The following is a 14,916-nucleotide window of genomic DNA, read 5'->3' as shown; positions in this document are numbered from 1 at the left end:
ATGTGGCATAAAAGGAGGTGGTCCACCTCGTTCTGCGATGTCCTATCGAGCTGAATTTTACGGTCCGCGAGCTCTAGGATTTTACCCGTACACTGACCAAAAAAAAATCATTTTAAATGGAAAGGCAAACTTTCGCTTTTTGTGGTGTTCTTCTAAACGCCACCTTGCTTTACACGTTCCTTATCGAATGCTGAAGCCCTGCTGGCTGAAGCTACTTGATCTCGTAATATCGTTATATAACGATAGCTATGTGGAACGATATCACGTCACTTAAGTTTTACGACGGCCCTTTCCAGGCGTTGTAATATCGGTCTTGAAACTTATCGGTGCAAGACGCTTGGGTTTTCTCAATGTTTTATTTCTTCTATCGCTATTTTTTTCTGAAAAGCACCATTTTTACTCCCTTAATATTGTAATTTATGCCCTTCCTGGCTGATGTGAAGCAGATGGCATTTTTTATGTAAAAGAAGTGCTTCCTATAAAACACACTGACCCATGGACGGAAGATATAAAAGCGCCATGCCTGGGTAATAAAATGCATGGAGCCTCGACTAAGAAATTTGATTTTGCGGAACCTGCTGTAGGGGCTCAGGATCCACAAAAATTGATTTATGGAAAGTTAGAAAGCAGTCTGAAAGGCATAAGACTTGGCCACGTGCGAGGGCTGCAGAAGCCACATTACGGTGCTTGAGCCTCTCCAGAAGATAATGCGGTTTGTTGTTGTAAAGAGGGACTTGGTGTTGTCTGTTGTTGTCCGCAGAGTATTTTTCCTTTTTACCCTTGAGGCCCGTCTTTGAAAGTATTTTCTGTGGCCCGAACTTTCATGAAGATTAGAACATATACGCTCTTTACAGGATTTTGTACAGTGCAAACAGCCTTCTAGATTTAGGCAAAACGACACCGGCCATTTTAAACGTTTGTATTAAAATTCCTCGATGCACTTAAGTGTGCTTACGTGCTTCGAACGCAAAAGCCTGGCGATATTTATTAACAACTTCTGTAGTGCGACGTCATATTTGCGTTTCTGTTTTCTAACTTTCACCTCCTTGTCTTTTGGCGTTTTTTTTCGCGCTGCTAAGTGTATGCGCCACTTTCTAAGCTTTTGTTTCTTCGTCTTACGTCATGACTTACGTCAGCAAGCATATTGCATCTTTCCTGGAATCGGAGGTCTGCGCAGCTCGTGTGCACTTGTTCTGCTCACGTAATGATAAAATTCCCAAAACCATGAATTGTAAACGTACTAGTTGTAGAATAGTGCGTGTCGCGTGACACCTGGATGTGATATCACATCCAGGTGTCGCGTGACACCTGGATGTGATATCACATCCAGGTGTCATGCGACACGCACTATTCTACAACTAGTACGTTTACAATTCATGGTTTTGGGAATTTTATCATTACGTAAGCACATGAGCTCCTCTAGGTTCGAGATTCCCGGCCTATCCCTGAAGTAGGCTGGTCCACAAAGAAAGGGACAACAACGGCGAAAACAACGACAATCCTAGAAAATCCCCAATTGCTTTATTTTGAATTTCTCTGTCTATCTCTAACTTGCTCTATCTGGACACGTCCCTAGGAAGTGTTCTAATGTCTCCTCAGCAACAGGGGCAGCACAGTAGGGGCAGGTCGGGGAGGGATCCGCAAGACTAGAAGTCCACGTTGCTCGCACAGCAGGCGTCAGTGCGACGCCCAGGCGGATTCGCCGAAGCACGACCTCTTCACGGCGGGTTAAGCCGCCAGGAAGAAGGAGAGACTAACGTGGAGGAAAAAGGGCATGCGTGGAGCGCCGACGAATGCCTTTTTGTAGCGTGAGCTACACTGGCCTAGGTTCAGCAGTTTCACGTGGCTCCTGGAGAGCCGTGCTGCGAATGAGCGAGGAGCAGTTACGTTACACGGCGCACATAATGTTGTTCGCTGCCCGGCGTCTCTCACACACCCCACGCGCCCAGCGTCTTCGCCGACCTCCATTCCGCACGTTCACACAAAATTGACAAAACTTTAATTCGGAAATGCAAAAGCAGTAAACATTACATACCGCCTTAAACCTGAACGTGATGGTACGTGAGTAGGACAGACAAACACCAGCCGCGCAAACCGTTATTTAGGGAATTCGCTGTGGCGTATGCCAATATTCTTGCTGACGTTATTCAGGCCGTAAGACAAAGAAACGAAAACGCAAACACGGTGGAAATCTGAATGGTGCCTTTTGCGCAACTTAGAGTTTATTATTACAGCCCTACGTTGTCGGGTGCCCCAGTTAAATCGGTACTTACACAGGTCTCGTCTGGCGCCAACAGCTCTGTACAGCTATTGTAACGAAGACGAGTCTGTCGAGCGCTACCTCTGACATATCGACGTTTTTCACGTCTCAGACGTCAGTTTCTGGAGGTGCCACTTTGCAGTCTGGGGATATTTCTATCAGTTCCCGCTCTACTATCATTCGGGGCTTCCGAAACGGGGTTCTGCCGCCGGGATGTGTGCTTTACCCCCCTGCGCTTCATTGAATATTCTAATAGATTCACTTTACGATTGCGATTCGTTACTCTCGCCTTAATCTTTCAGTTTTTTTTCTGTCGTTTATGGAACCAAAACTCTTTACAACTGGTCTAAATCAGCTTTCATAAGTGCCTCGTAATTAAATAGGAGTATAGTTATTTTGACTCCTTCTATTGACTGGCCAATCCCCTCATTGGGTATGTTCCATACCTAAAGGCGCAACAACAACAACAATAACAGCGGTGTAGCAGAAAAGAATCCGGTCGAAGTAATTTGCTATAGAAACAAGAAACTGCGAAATTACGGCCGGCCCGATTACTCAACAGTTTACCTGAAGATCTTTTGGTCTACTCTACATACTCATGTCGTCATTGCCGCAGATGCCTCGCAAAGTGATAAAGAAGGCTGAGGTAGGAATATATTATCAGTCTCGCAATTGGTTTATCTCAAAGGCTGCCAGATTATACCACGATTTTTGAGGCGGAATTGTTGGCGATAATTTTGGCCCTTAATAAACTACAGACTGGATTTGCGGGCGCCGTTATCCTTTCGGATTCTCTCTCCGTGTGTACCGCTTTAACAAATGAGAAAGACTCTTCCATTATCCGGTCGCTTCGTTCATTCGTTCCTCACCAGATTAGCAAGATCCGGTTAGTGTTGGTCCCTGGCCACGCAGGGATAATCTTCAACGAACTGCGGGACCAATTAGCCAGTTTGGCTCTTGGTTTTAAATGTAGAGCATTTCAGTAACTCACGATGCCACCCGCGTTGACGTCCGTAGTCGTAGTCAGCACCCCTCCCCCTACACTATATAAAAAAAATACTATGCGGCACCTGGTTTCGATCCCTCGACCCTGCGGGCGGAACGCAATGTACATGGTGCTCTACCCACTGCGCCACAAAGCCGACACAGAATGGGAGGCTACGAACGCGCCTTATATCCCTGACTCATTCAAACTACGTCAAGAAGCTGCTGATACAACGCATTCACTACCACCAACTCCCCAAACACTAAACGTTAACGCAATACACCCACCCCCTATGCGACGCATTTACTCGAGTCCCCCTCGCGGGGAGATGGGCCCAATTTTTTCCTGTCGTCGTGAGTTGTCCAATTGACAGTTTTCTGTTTTGGGGCGTCTTCAAACTTTACAAATTAATCGGCAGGATGCCCTTCGTTCGTGCTGTGACCATATTCAGCTGTCTCACTTACGGAAGCCTAAATTGCGAATCTCATAAATGGGAGGTGGCAGTCAGAGAATTTCGATGCAGGTTTTCTGCAAGGCTCAAGAAACTAGCGAACCTTTTCTTGTAAATTGCCGCAGCTTTTCCTCGATGCGAAGCACGCACCTTGAATACACGTCTGATCGGCTTAATTTGACTCACCTGATAACATTCCTATGGTACTTATTACTTCATGAGCTCCGGGCTTAAAAACCATCGTGCACCTATACGAAAAGTTTTAGGTGCGGAGCACTTTAGGACCGCAGAATGTCCGTTCGCGTCCGTGCGCATAGCATTTACAATCGCAAAAAAAAAAAAAAAAAAAAAACACCAGCACCGGCAAGATTCGAACGCGGGTCCGGTAGAACAGACAGAGTCAGTGCTCGTCGTCTTACCCATTGGGCTACGACCGCTTTTTTTTCTCTTTATTGCCTGTCTTCGGTATACACAATACAAAAAAAAAAAGGATTTCAAAGCGCGAAAAGACACCAGTACGTCACTTGCTAGTGTGCGATGGTTAAAAAGGCCAGCGCCATGCTACACGTTCCAACACATTTAACCAGTCAGGCGGAGAAGGTTGTAAGATCTCCCGTACACTCTGGCAGAACAACTCTCTGCTCGGTATCACATTACATCATTATGGCGAACTGTCATTCGAGATTTTCATATACTATGCAGGGCCAGCAACATCAAAAGATCACACGGGACGCCGCCGTAGTTTTCAACGGCCAAGAACCTTATTCGATGGCTATCTAACGGGAAATCCTTTTTTAGTGTTCTCTGCAAAACGTCCCACAGGAAAACCCCGTCTCAACAGTCTATGAATGCGTGCTCTACTGTTTCTGGCTTTTTACAAACCAAGCAGTCAGGGCCCTAGGGAACAAACAAACCTTTTTGAATCATCAAATTAACAGGTAATACTCCCGCATGTAATTTAAAGAAAAAAAGACGTTACATAAGGCGGGACAGTCATTTTTTTTTTTCATACGCTGACATACATCTCGTCCTGGCCCTGAACTGTATAGGGATCTGTACAAAGGAGGTGGTGCATGGTGGCCAGATATTCGAAAGAAAACCGTGAGAATAAAAATCTTGCCGCAAGTACCACCTCACGTAGATAACCATGAATGCCGCCGTTACGAACACAAGAAGTAACAACAAATTCGGGCAGAACTCAGGCGCACTGGAAACACGGTGCGCAAAAAGGGGTTTTGCACATCACGTAGAAAAAGGAAGCGGTTCACTACCTGGCGTAGAAAAAGGTGCGCCATAGAAAGGCTCCCACAGCGCACTCGTCTAAACAGGTTGGTTCGGCTTGTGCGCTCCCAAGTGAAACACCAAATAAAAACAGCAAACGCCCTGTGCAATCGTTGCACATTGGCACGCGAGCAATGCAGAACCTGCATCACGTACCAAAGGTTTGGCACAAAGAATAGATTACACACAGTCGCCCGCGCGAACACGGACAACTGCTTACCTCCCCACTTATCCGCTTTATCACGGATTTCGGTGGCTTGCCTGCGCCAGAACGGGTCACTGTCACGATAGTTTTCGAGGGGGACGCCTAAGTTCTTCAGTGGCGTGTCTACCCAGCTGATACCTGCAAATGTACGCGGCTTCCACAACCAGCTGCCGTGCAAAAAACCAATAAACTTATCCCAATTTACGGAACTACCAGTGTAGAGGCAGAACCTTTTAAGAACACTTCTTTTTTCCGTGGGTTAGTACCCGAGAGTCAAACGGCTTACTCCCTCGCCTGTAACGGTGCGGAGTACCTTAGGACCTTGCAATGTCCGTCCGCGTACATCCGTGCGCACACCCCAATCTAGCGAAAATCAAGCGCAATTCGATTTGAGCCGTGTGTTGCAGTTTCATTCATGGAATAATCAAGGTGCAACTCACGGATAAAATCGAATGACGGTCGGGGCTCAAATCGGATGTCACTCGGGGCGCGACTTGGATGTCATTTCGAGTCCCCGCACTCCGCACCCTCGCCATCATCCACGGAGTGGAGATGCTGCCATTTTTTCAGATCCATGAAAAGGCTCTTCTAAATGGCCTAGTTTGCTTATTTGGAAATACGTCGCTTCTGTACTCAAATATAAAATTAAGACTCTCGTGATGATGATGATGATGATGATGATGATGATGATGATGATAATGCTTAGTGCCTTCCCCGATTGTACGGGGTGGCGTTGCACAGCGGCCTTAGTCGCAACGCCACTGTAATCACCTCGCCAAAAAAGATACAAACAAAATAAATAAGAAAAATTATGTCAAAATAAAAAGAAGATACTTTTACGAAATTTTTGTGCTAGACTGACTTCTTTGTTCGCATGTCTTCCCAGATTGTTCTCTGCTCTTTTCCCGCCAACATTCTAACCTTCTTTTACTAACCTCTACTGCTGTCCAATTCACTTTTCTAGACAGCTAGACAGCTAGCCCCATCTAGTGATAAATCGATAGACCAAAATCTGTCTTGTTTAATTTTTATTTCAGTAAAGAAATGACATATTTCTAAAAGAAGCAAACTAGGCCGGTTTTCAAACTTTTTCATGTATCTGTAAAACTGAAAAACGATGATTTTTAAACCCGTGGATCAGAATCTGCAGGTCCCATAGGAATGTGGCCGGGCGTGTCCCCCGTAAATCGTCTGTTATCTTCCACCGTTGTTCCTTCCCTCGGTGCTTCGGTACTAGGAGTTTGTCACACGGATGTTGCGCTCGCCTTTCATTCCTTTGTTGCGGCGACAGGCCGGCTGTCCTTCTAGAATGTTCACTTCTTCACTCGTGATTTATGTTTCCTGACTATTCTGTTATATCCAAAGATTTCTTTTTTGTTGTCTCTATCTTCTTCTCGCCCTTTATTCTTTATTACATCTAAAATAAACTCGCTCACAGCCTAATCGTAGCAGGCAGCTTCTTTGCCAATCCCCCTCAGGGGTATGCGTCCTGATTCAAGGCTACCTTCCTACCAACCAACCAGGCTTGGTTGGTGCAACGGGGATGTTTGTCGCACTCTTCACTCTTTTATTGTCGAATCATGTCGCTTGCCTTGTTAATCAATCGCATCAACCAATTTTTAATCGCTTATTAAAATACATGTTGTTACAGCTGTATTGAATTTTTTTGGTTCTCAAATTGTTAGCATCACTGTATTATCCCTGTTCTATTTTCCCGTAGTTTGAAACTAATTCATAAGCTTCTTCAACCATGAAATCACAATCAGACTTCGCCAATCACCCAGAGTGGGTACGTGCCATTCTTGTTATGGCTCCAACCAACCAACCAACCAAGTTTTATAGAAGTATTGTCGGTGTTTCGCCTTCAAAGTGCGTAAGCAGAATAAAGTGCGCGAGGACTTATTTTGTTATCAGTCTTGATGCGGTAATCATATAGTCAGGAAACGCAAGCCATGGTCAATATCGGCCGCCCAGGGTCGCTTCGCACTTGCAGTGTAAAGGGAAGAAGAGGCAGAAGCAGACGGATGGCGGCTTGGTAGGCGGAGGGCAGCGACGAAGCCATGGCGGCGGCGCCGACGGCATCCAGCAGCAAGGAGGTGACGGCATCCAAGGGCACCGTCCGCGAAGAGTCGGCCGTGCGTCCGGCCGAGCTGAAGGACTGCCCCACCGTGCTGCGCCTGGTGCACGCCCTGGCCAACTTCCACAAGATGGCCGACATGGTTAACATCAACCTGGAACAGCTAGAGCACGCCATGTTCAAAGTACGTATGCGCCGACGCACACGCGTAGGCGCACTTTACGCGCATGCTTTGGTTGCTGTGTGGAGGCACTGCGCTGTCAGGGCGTCGCGTGGTACAGCGGGACCACTGCGTCAATGACCACAGCACCAAATCCTAGCGGAGAGGAGGCCGGTCCGTACCCGACATTGCACTCTGCTAACTCCCGAACTGGTGAACTTCTCAATGCAAGGAAGATAACTTTTAACGCGTGGACCAATCTTGTTCAGTGTCCACATTGTGGACAATGTGGTCGACATTCAGCCAATAATAGGACCCAATAATACGACCGCCGCGATAGTAGTTGCTTTCATGCTTGTACAATGCAAGAAATAAAGAGTGAGGGCGGTCGGGCAACTCCGCTTTTCTAGGAGAGCTTCGCGGGAATTGTGCGGTGCCGCCTTGGGCGCACAGGAAATTCCGGTTTTGTACCCACACGGAAACGGCACCTCGCAGTATTCCGCTGTGTTGAATGTTACATTTAAGAGCTGGTTCCTAAACGGTGCATAAACTAATTATCGAAGCCTTCACGTACAGCCGTAGGCATGGGGAGGTGTTTGTAACGGTCCTTCTGGAAAATGTTTAGGCGCAGCGGTATTGAAATATGGAGGAGGCCAGCAGCTCTGCCATTAAACATTCATCACTCAGGTACTCTTATTAGAACTGCTATCTTTAGGGGCGAAGCCCCTTAAGGCCGACGCTTGTCCGGCGCTCGGCGTCCGTGCTCACGGCACAGCACCGTATAAATCGAAACATCTGTGAACAAATGGTTTACAAAAGGCTAGCAAGAACAAAATAAAAGGTTCACAAAAGGTGAGTGAGAGAGAGAGAGAGAGAGAGAGAGAGAGAGAGAGAGAGAGAGAGAGAGAGAGAGAGAGAGAGAGAGAGAGAGAGAGAGAGAGTGCTCCTGGGTGCTGCGCATGCACGAGGAGCATTGGATTGGATTGAATTGGATTGAATTTGATTTGGATTTGGATTGGATTAAATTGATTTGCTTTGGATTGGATTTGATTGGATTAAATTGGCCTGCATTGGATTGAATTAGATTGGAAATCGTTTTAGCAGCAGTAAGCACTCTCATGGGTGATTTACGGTAAGAACGATCCCCAGTGCTTCGCCCACTCGTCATGATTCAGTTCATAGAGATGCGTGAATTTTTTTTTCTTCCGTCACAAGTGAGTGACCCACTAAGCTTAAGAGGATTTGATCACTGATACGCAGCGCTGCATTCGCGTTGCTTGTGGCAGCGCGGGATTGCGTTTATACTTTCACTCCTCCCGCAGAGCCAGCAGCCTAAATTGTGGGCCTTCCTGGCCACTGTTCGTCGGCGGGACGCCGGCGGGACGCTCGTGTCGGCCGAGGAGGCCGTCGTCGGCTTGATCACATTCCACTACCGCTACTCGGCCGCGCTTGGGGGCCGCATCTTGTACATGGAAGACCTGTTCGTCTCCGAGGAGTACCGGGGACGGGGTCTGGGAGTGGGCCTGCTGCGAGCCGCTTGCGACCAGGCCCTGAAGAACAAGTGCGCCGCCCTCCAGTTCAGGGTAGGACATCGTTACACAAGCAGCTGCTGAATACCGCATCCTCATCGGCTGCCTAGCCGGTGTAGTCTGTATTCGGTCAGTTAGCCGCGAACTTCCAAGCCCTAGAAAAATCGGCTCGCCACAGCGCCACGCGAATGACAGCGGAGGCGACGGCGTTTACACCATTTGGCTGCCGTCGCGCCTCCAACCCTTCCTCCCACCCCATTAGTTAGCAATTATAAAATCTGGCATCCACGGGACACAAAATACCCGAGCGATGGCACATAAAAAGGTCGACTGCTCGAAAGATAAAAAAAGTCATGCACCCCTCCATCAAATGACGACGAACGCGAAGCTTTCTCGGGACGGATTCTTTGGTTGTGGTCTAAGTTTTCCAAACCACTTTGATCATGTCGAAATGGAGCAACCGGATAACGCCGGCTTCATTACGGGAAGGACCCAGGTTTGATTCCGGCCACGGGAAGAGTTTTTTCTTTTACTTCGGCGTTTTCACGTTACAGACGCCATCAGTGAGAACACGAAAGCTTCTCTTCAAAATATACACTGAATGGTCGAAGTAAGCCACCGTTTTACGGTACGTTCCTATAAACGATGTTACTATTGAAAAAACAAATAAGGTAAACCTTACGTGGGGACGGTTCGAACCAGGGCCTTCCGTAATTCGAGCTGAGCACGGAACCCCAGAACCACCACACCCATTTTTTTTTTTCCCAACAATAACTTTATTTACAGAAATAAATATGAGTACAGTTGACATTGGGGCAACATATCGAACGTGAAAGCACGAGAGCGCCTACAAGGCTTATTGTTACGCATGGACACACAGGAACATAGACATATAGGGGAAAACAGGTCTCGGTTACAGACAATACCAAGGCTTGTTGCATGAAAAACAAATTTCACAATGCATCAAGGACAAAAAAACGCCAATAACAGGTTGCAGGCTCTGCGGTATATACACAAAGCATGAATCAGGTTTGACGAGAGAAATTAAAAGAAAACGGATATAAAGAGATGGATATGGTGAGTAGTGCCGCCTGTCGTATCTGGCGTGCGTGCCTTCAATGCCCACTCACCCCTTGCAGCGTATATGCTAGACGGGATAAGTGAGCGAAACAGACACGCGTTTATCTCAACGGATGGCCTCCTTTGTTTTAAAGGAACTCGCCGCCAGACCACCTTTCGCCAGTGCCTCGCGCAGTGTCTCGTCCGCCTCGGGTCCCTCCAGGGCGCTCGTGGTCCAGTTTACTTTTTGAACGAAGTGGCGCCAGGCGGGTTTTGGGCTCACCGAGCACTCAACCGCGTCCCTACGTGCCCTCCAGAGAGAGTGGAGGCCCAAGACGAGGACACAATCTCGAAAGACCGGGCATTCCGCCATCTCGCTTAGATACCTGAGGCTCGACCAGGTTATCTGCCATCGGGTACCAAAGAATGACTGAATTTCGTCCCAGGAGTAGTCGGCAGTGTTGCATGCAAGGAAGACGTGCTCAGGCGTCTCCGTACCCGCACAGGATGCATCCTACGCCGTAAGGCATAAAGAAACCCCGAGACTCCTGCCGCGCCATAACACGCAACACGCCGACGTGGAAGCGAAAAAAGAAATTCTTAGACCCGGTGTGTACAGGAAGAGCTCGCGCACGCCTCAATACGTTCGTGCCTGGCGCGCTCTCGGAATCTCTTAAGGCTCTGATTGTCGCTGACTAAATGTGATGAAGCTACTGGCGGCAGGTTGTGGCCTTGGCCTTGGAAACGTACGTTATAGGTGCGTGTACTCAGTACTACGGGATAAATCTGAGCATGGTAATTGCACAAGTAGCAATCGGGTTAGTAGCGAAGCAAGTTCCTGCTAATTGCGTATAGATGTGGGGCTAACAAGACGATTGGCCAGGCCTTTGAGTCATAGTAACCGCAAAATGAAGGGGACGCCCCCCCCCCCCCCCAAAAAAAAAAAGAAAAAAAAAACGAAAAATAAAAACGACGACGACGACGATGATGATGATGATGATGATGGTGGTGGTGGTGGTGGTGGAGGAGGAGGAGTAGGAGGAGGAGGAGGAGGAGGAGGAAACACTTTATTAGAACGCCACATCGGCGTCGCGAATGTGCCAGACAGGTTCACCAAAGCCAACTGGTCCATCAGCTGGTCCGAGGTTATAGCCAAGCCCACACACGTTGGAGGTGGCGGGTGTGGGAAATGGGGTGACTGAATCAAAATGGGGCAAGAGAAAATACAATGCTCTAAATTAGCGTAGTCTTTCGGACAACTGGGCATGCGGGGAATGGGGGAACAAAAAAGAACTGGGGAGTTTGGGAAATAAAGAAAGCGGGGAATGGGGGAAAGAGAAAAGAACTCCATGCTGAACACGCCGGTTCTTGCCTGGTTTGTGTGTGCGTTTATGATACTGAGATGGTCTAAATAATTTCGCGGACTTAGTACTTAGCGCCTTAGTACTTAGAAAATGGGTACTTTGGTTACTATCCTTTACGAAAAAAAAAATGAACATTAGCCGCGTGTGCGCAAATACATGCAACGTCAGAGGCCAGGCGCTGTAGAGGAGGTAGATGTTCCGGAAGTAGTTGTGGCGATAAAAAGCGGAGAGCAGTTGTAAAGTATGATCCCCTCACGGTCTACAGTTTTTTTTTAATTTCTAATAACCTGTGTCAAATGACTTACTGTTGAAAAAGGATCATCTGTGGGAAAAAGTTATGCATGCGTGGAGTAATCTTGAACTGCGCACGTTCGTGCCGACAGATGGTCAGTGGAATCACTCGTGTTTCTCACTTATAATAATGAGATAAGGCGAAAAATTCCACACTGCATTCGATACTCACTATTTGGGACACATGCGGACTGCGATATCCTTCCGTGTTACCAGTGTCCGCTTCTTACACGCGGTTGCGGAAATAAAATTCATATTTGTTGTAGTCATTGGCGGGAACTATGAATGTGATGACGATGAATGTTTTCACGACACATCACTGCCCTCGCGAAGATGGTATCGCTAGCCCGCTTAGCAAAGTAACAAGGGCGGGTCATTCTTGTGTGGATTAACGCTCCTCCGTTTCTATGAAAAGCGAGGTTACCTGCTACCCCATCACTTTAAGCAGGAGGAGAATGATACGCCACTGTCCTACGAAAGGTGAGGGATTTTACCAATCAGTTCGATGCTTCCCAGCATAAGTCAATGGGCCTGGCATTTAGTGAGAGTAGCAGTAGTAGTGAACGTTTATTAGAGCAAAAGGAAGAGGGAAGAAGGTTGTGGTGAGGCGTCCTTAGACCAGGATGCCTCTTTTTCGGGCCGACTTGGTGAGGGTTTAGTCATAACGGATGTTGAAAACGGTGCGTCGTGATTTGCGCATATGTGTGCTCATTGACGCCTGCCTGGAGCCAGGCAGTATTCATATTCTGATAAAAGAGGTTGCTTCATTGCGCTCGTTATCGGTCCCGGCGCAGGTGCACAAAGACAACGAATCCGCGAGGCGGGTTTACTTCAAGTACGGTGCAGCCGACCTGAGCGAAGCTAAACAAATCCGCCTCTTCTACTTCGACAAGAACTCCTGCTTCCCGCCGCGCGATGCCGACGCTGCCGCCGACTGAAGTCCATGGCCTCTGCTGCCCTCCTGAAAACGGAAATTCCTGATATTAACTGCGATGACACGCAATCGCACCTTGTCTGCCGGGCGTAGGGCATCAACAAAATTAGAAGGCATAATAAAAGTTTAGAACGCGAGGTTCAGTATTAGCTGTGAGGCTCCTGTATTAACAGCGAAAAACCCGCACTCCACTAACGTTTGTCGATTACTGACACGGGCTATATGTATAAAAATACGGCTTTGTGCAAGTGTCTGTAGTGAAGTCGATATTCTCCGTTTTCAACAATCATGACAATGAAAGAAGAAATTTTTTGGGTTAAACTATTAATCTTGGCCAGCATTCATGTCGATTGATTGATTGAAAAGTTTAACGTGCCGAGGCAACGCAGACGTTGAGGCGCGCCGTAGTGGAGGGCTCCGGATTAATTTTGACAACCTGGGAATCTTTAACCTGCTCCGAAATCTCGTACACACGGGAGTTTTCGCTTTTCGCCTCCATCAAAAAAATTCCCCACATTTCCCCGAGGGGAAGAATGTGAAAGTGCGAATGCACGATTCGGTTCGGGTAATGTTCGCGAAAGAGAGATCACACACACACACACAACTACAAAGAAAGAAAGATGCATTTATTCACAGACACCTATTTGTGTTGTCGTTGTACTTGATTGCTAGAGCGGATCTCAGCTTTGAAATTTCGTGTCAGTACTCCTTTAAGCGGGTGCATTAGCCCTTCTCACGCCCGATTCCTGGCCAATCCCCCACGTGGGTATGTGCTATGTCAGCGGCCAGGCAGCGGGCGCCCATCTCCCCCCGTTGCCAAGGAAGACGAGGAGATTCCTGGCCAATCCCCCACGTGGGTATGTGCCATGTCAGCGGCCAGGCAGCGCGCGCCCATCTCCCCCCGTTGCCAAGGGAGACGAGGAGCGCGCGCACCCGCAGCTGTTGCTATGCGGACGGCGGCGGATGGCGGCGGACGGCGGCGGACGCTTCAGGCTCGCTTAAGAAGTGCATTCGCACTTAAAAAGCGGCCACCACGGCCGGGAATCGAGCCCGCGTCCTCGTGCTCGCCGCACCCGGTGAACCATATTAGTAGCGGCCCCTTTCGTGTTTAAAGTAAACTGCACTATTCTACATTCTATACTGCACTAAACTACACTATTCTACAACGAAGACGGATTTCCTCTGTTGAACTCGCGTATGGGATGGAAGGTCGAAACATTGGCGTGACGCCCAAAGGGAAGCGCATGTGCGGGATAGCTCACGTGTCTTCTGACTGGCCCGCACAACGTTCTCGTGATCTGCGTGTCTAGGTTAAGAAAAAACAGTACTTTATTGATTTCGAATCTCGTTAGGAGGATGTTTCGTTTGCAAATACGATATCAGACGGTGCGCGATGTTTCCGCGTGTTAGACTGTCCATGTCATGAGTACAGTTGTCGAAATACGTTGTTGACTGCAGAGCTACTGACTCAGCAACATGGGCGTTGCATAGTGGTCTGGTCTGAATATGGTACTTGGCATATGCAACAGCATCGAATTTAAACTTGTTTCTGCGTATGGGAAGCGGTGATGCTAATGAATGGGACCCACCATCGAATACGACGTCTAGAGAGCTGAAAATCTAATGCTGATTTTGAATTCATGACTTCGCTTACAACAATCGAAATATTACAAGTGTGTGTATCAAGCACATCGTGTCATTTTAGAGCATGCCTCTTTGTTCGCTTCTGCCGTAACACCGCACGGCCGATATCACCCCTTCCAACCTTACGTATCGAGAAAAATACAAAGCTTTGTTTCTATGTTGGCCCCTCCACCAATGAACTTTACGGGTTTCTTGATGTAGCCCAGCACGCCAGCTTTATAAAAGCACGCCGCGAAAAAAGAAACTCTTCGCGAGAAAGCTATCAAAGAACTTTAATTCGGTAGAGGACATCGAAAAAGCGAGGGAAGGGGGGGGGGGGGGGGAGCTGGAAACCCAATAAGCATACTGGAATTATTTTAGAATATTCATATTTGGCGATATTTCTCACTCTACACTAACGGCTCTTGCGTGAGACCTTTATTAGGAAGTAATTGTATTGCTTTTATTACATTCAATTTGTTGAAAAAGCTTTAATCTGAACAAAAAATATAGCTGGAACGAAACATTTGGTCCTGCGCTTTGCATATTTCCAACTTCTATTAAAGCCGACGTTATCTGTATTTTTCTTTCCCGTTCAGTGGATTAGACAACAGACTTGCACAGTTCGTTTTGAAAGAAAGGCCAATGATATGTTATGGTATTCAATAGCTGAAGAAACGTTTAGGAACATCAACGC

General features: G+C 47.6%; 1 protein-coding gene across 1 annotated transcript; it reads left to right on the top strand.

Annotated features, from left to right (window-relative positions):
* Positions 1–7,237: 7,237 nt before the first annotated feature.
* LOC144147391 (diamine acetyltransferase 1-like) lies at positions 7,238–12,650 on the top strand. The gene is made up of 3 exons (XM_077679515.1): positions 7,238–7,443; positions 8,742–9,002; positions 12,457–12,650. Exons 1-3 carry the CDS (start codon positions 7,243–7,245, stop codon positions 12,598–12,600), a joined length of 606 nt encoding a protein of 201 aa, XP_077535641.1. The 5' UTR covers positions 7,238–7,242; the 3' UTR covers positions 12,601–12,650.
* Positions 12,651–14,916: the final 2,266 nt, after the last annotated feature.

The sequence above is a fragment of the Haemaphysalis longicornis genome, unplaced genomic scaffold (genome assembly GCF_048455015.1).
Source record: "Haemaphysalis longicornis isolate Haplotype H1 unplaced genomic scaffold, Haemaphysalis longicornis Haplotype H1 scaffold_7, whole genome shotgun sequence".
NCBI classification, from domain to species: Eukaryota; Metazoa; Arthropoda; class Arachnida; order Ixodida; family Ixodidae; genus Haemaphysalis; species Haemaphysalis longicornis.
This window is presented reverse-complemented; position numbering and strand designations above follow the sequence as displayed.

Coding starts and splice junctions, on each gene's coding strand:
- LOC144147391 (XM_077679515.1), top strand. CDS start 7,243: ATGGCGGCGGCGCCGACGGCATCCAGCAGCAAGGAGGTGACGGCATCC. Junction 7,444..8,741: donor TAGAGCACGCCATGTTCAAA/GTACGTATGCGC, acceptor CTCCTCCCGCAG/AGCCAGCAGCCTAAATTGTG. Junction 9,003..12,456: donor GCGCCGCCCTCCAGTTCAGG/GTAGGACATCGT, acceptor GTCCCGGCGCAG/GTGCACAAAGACAACGAATC.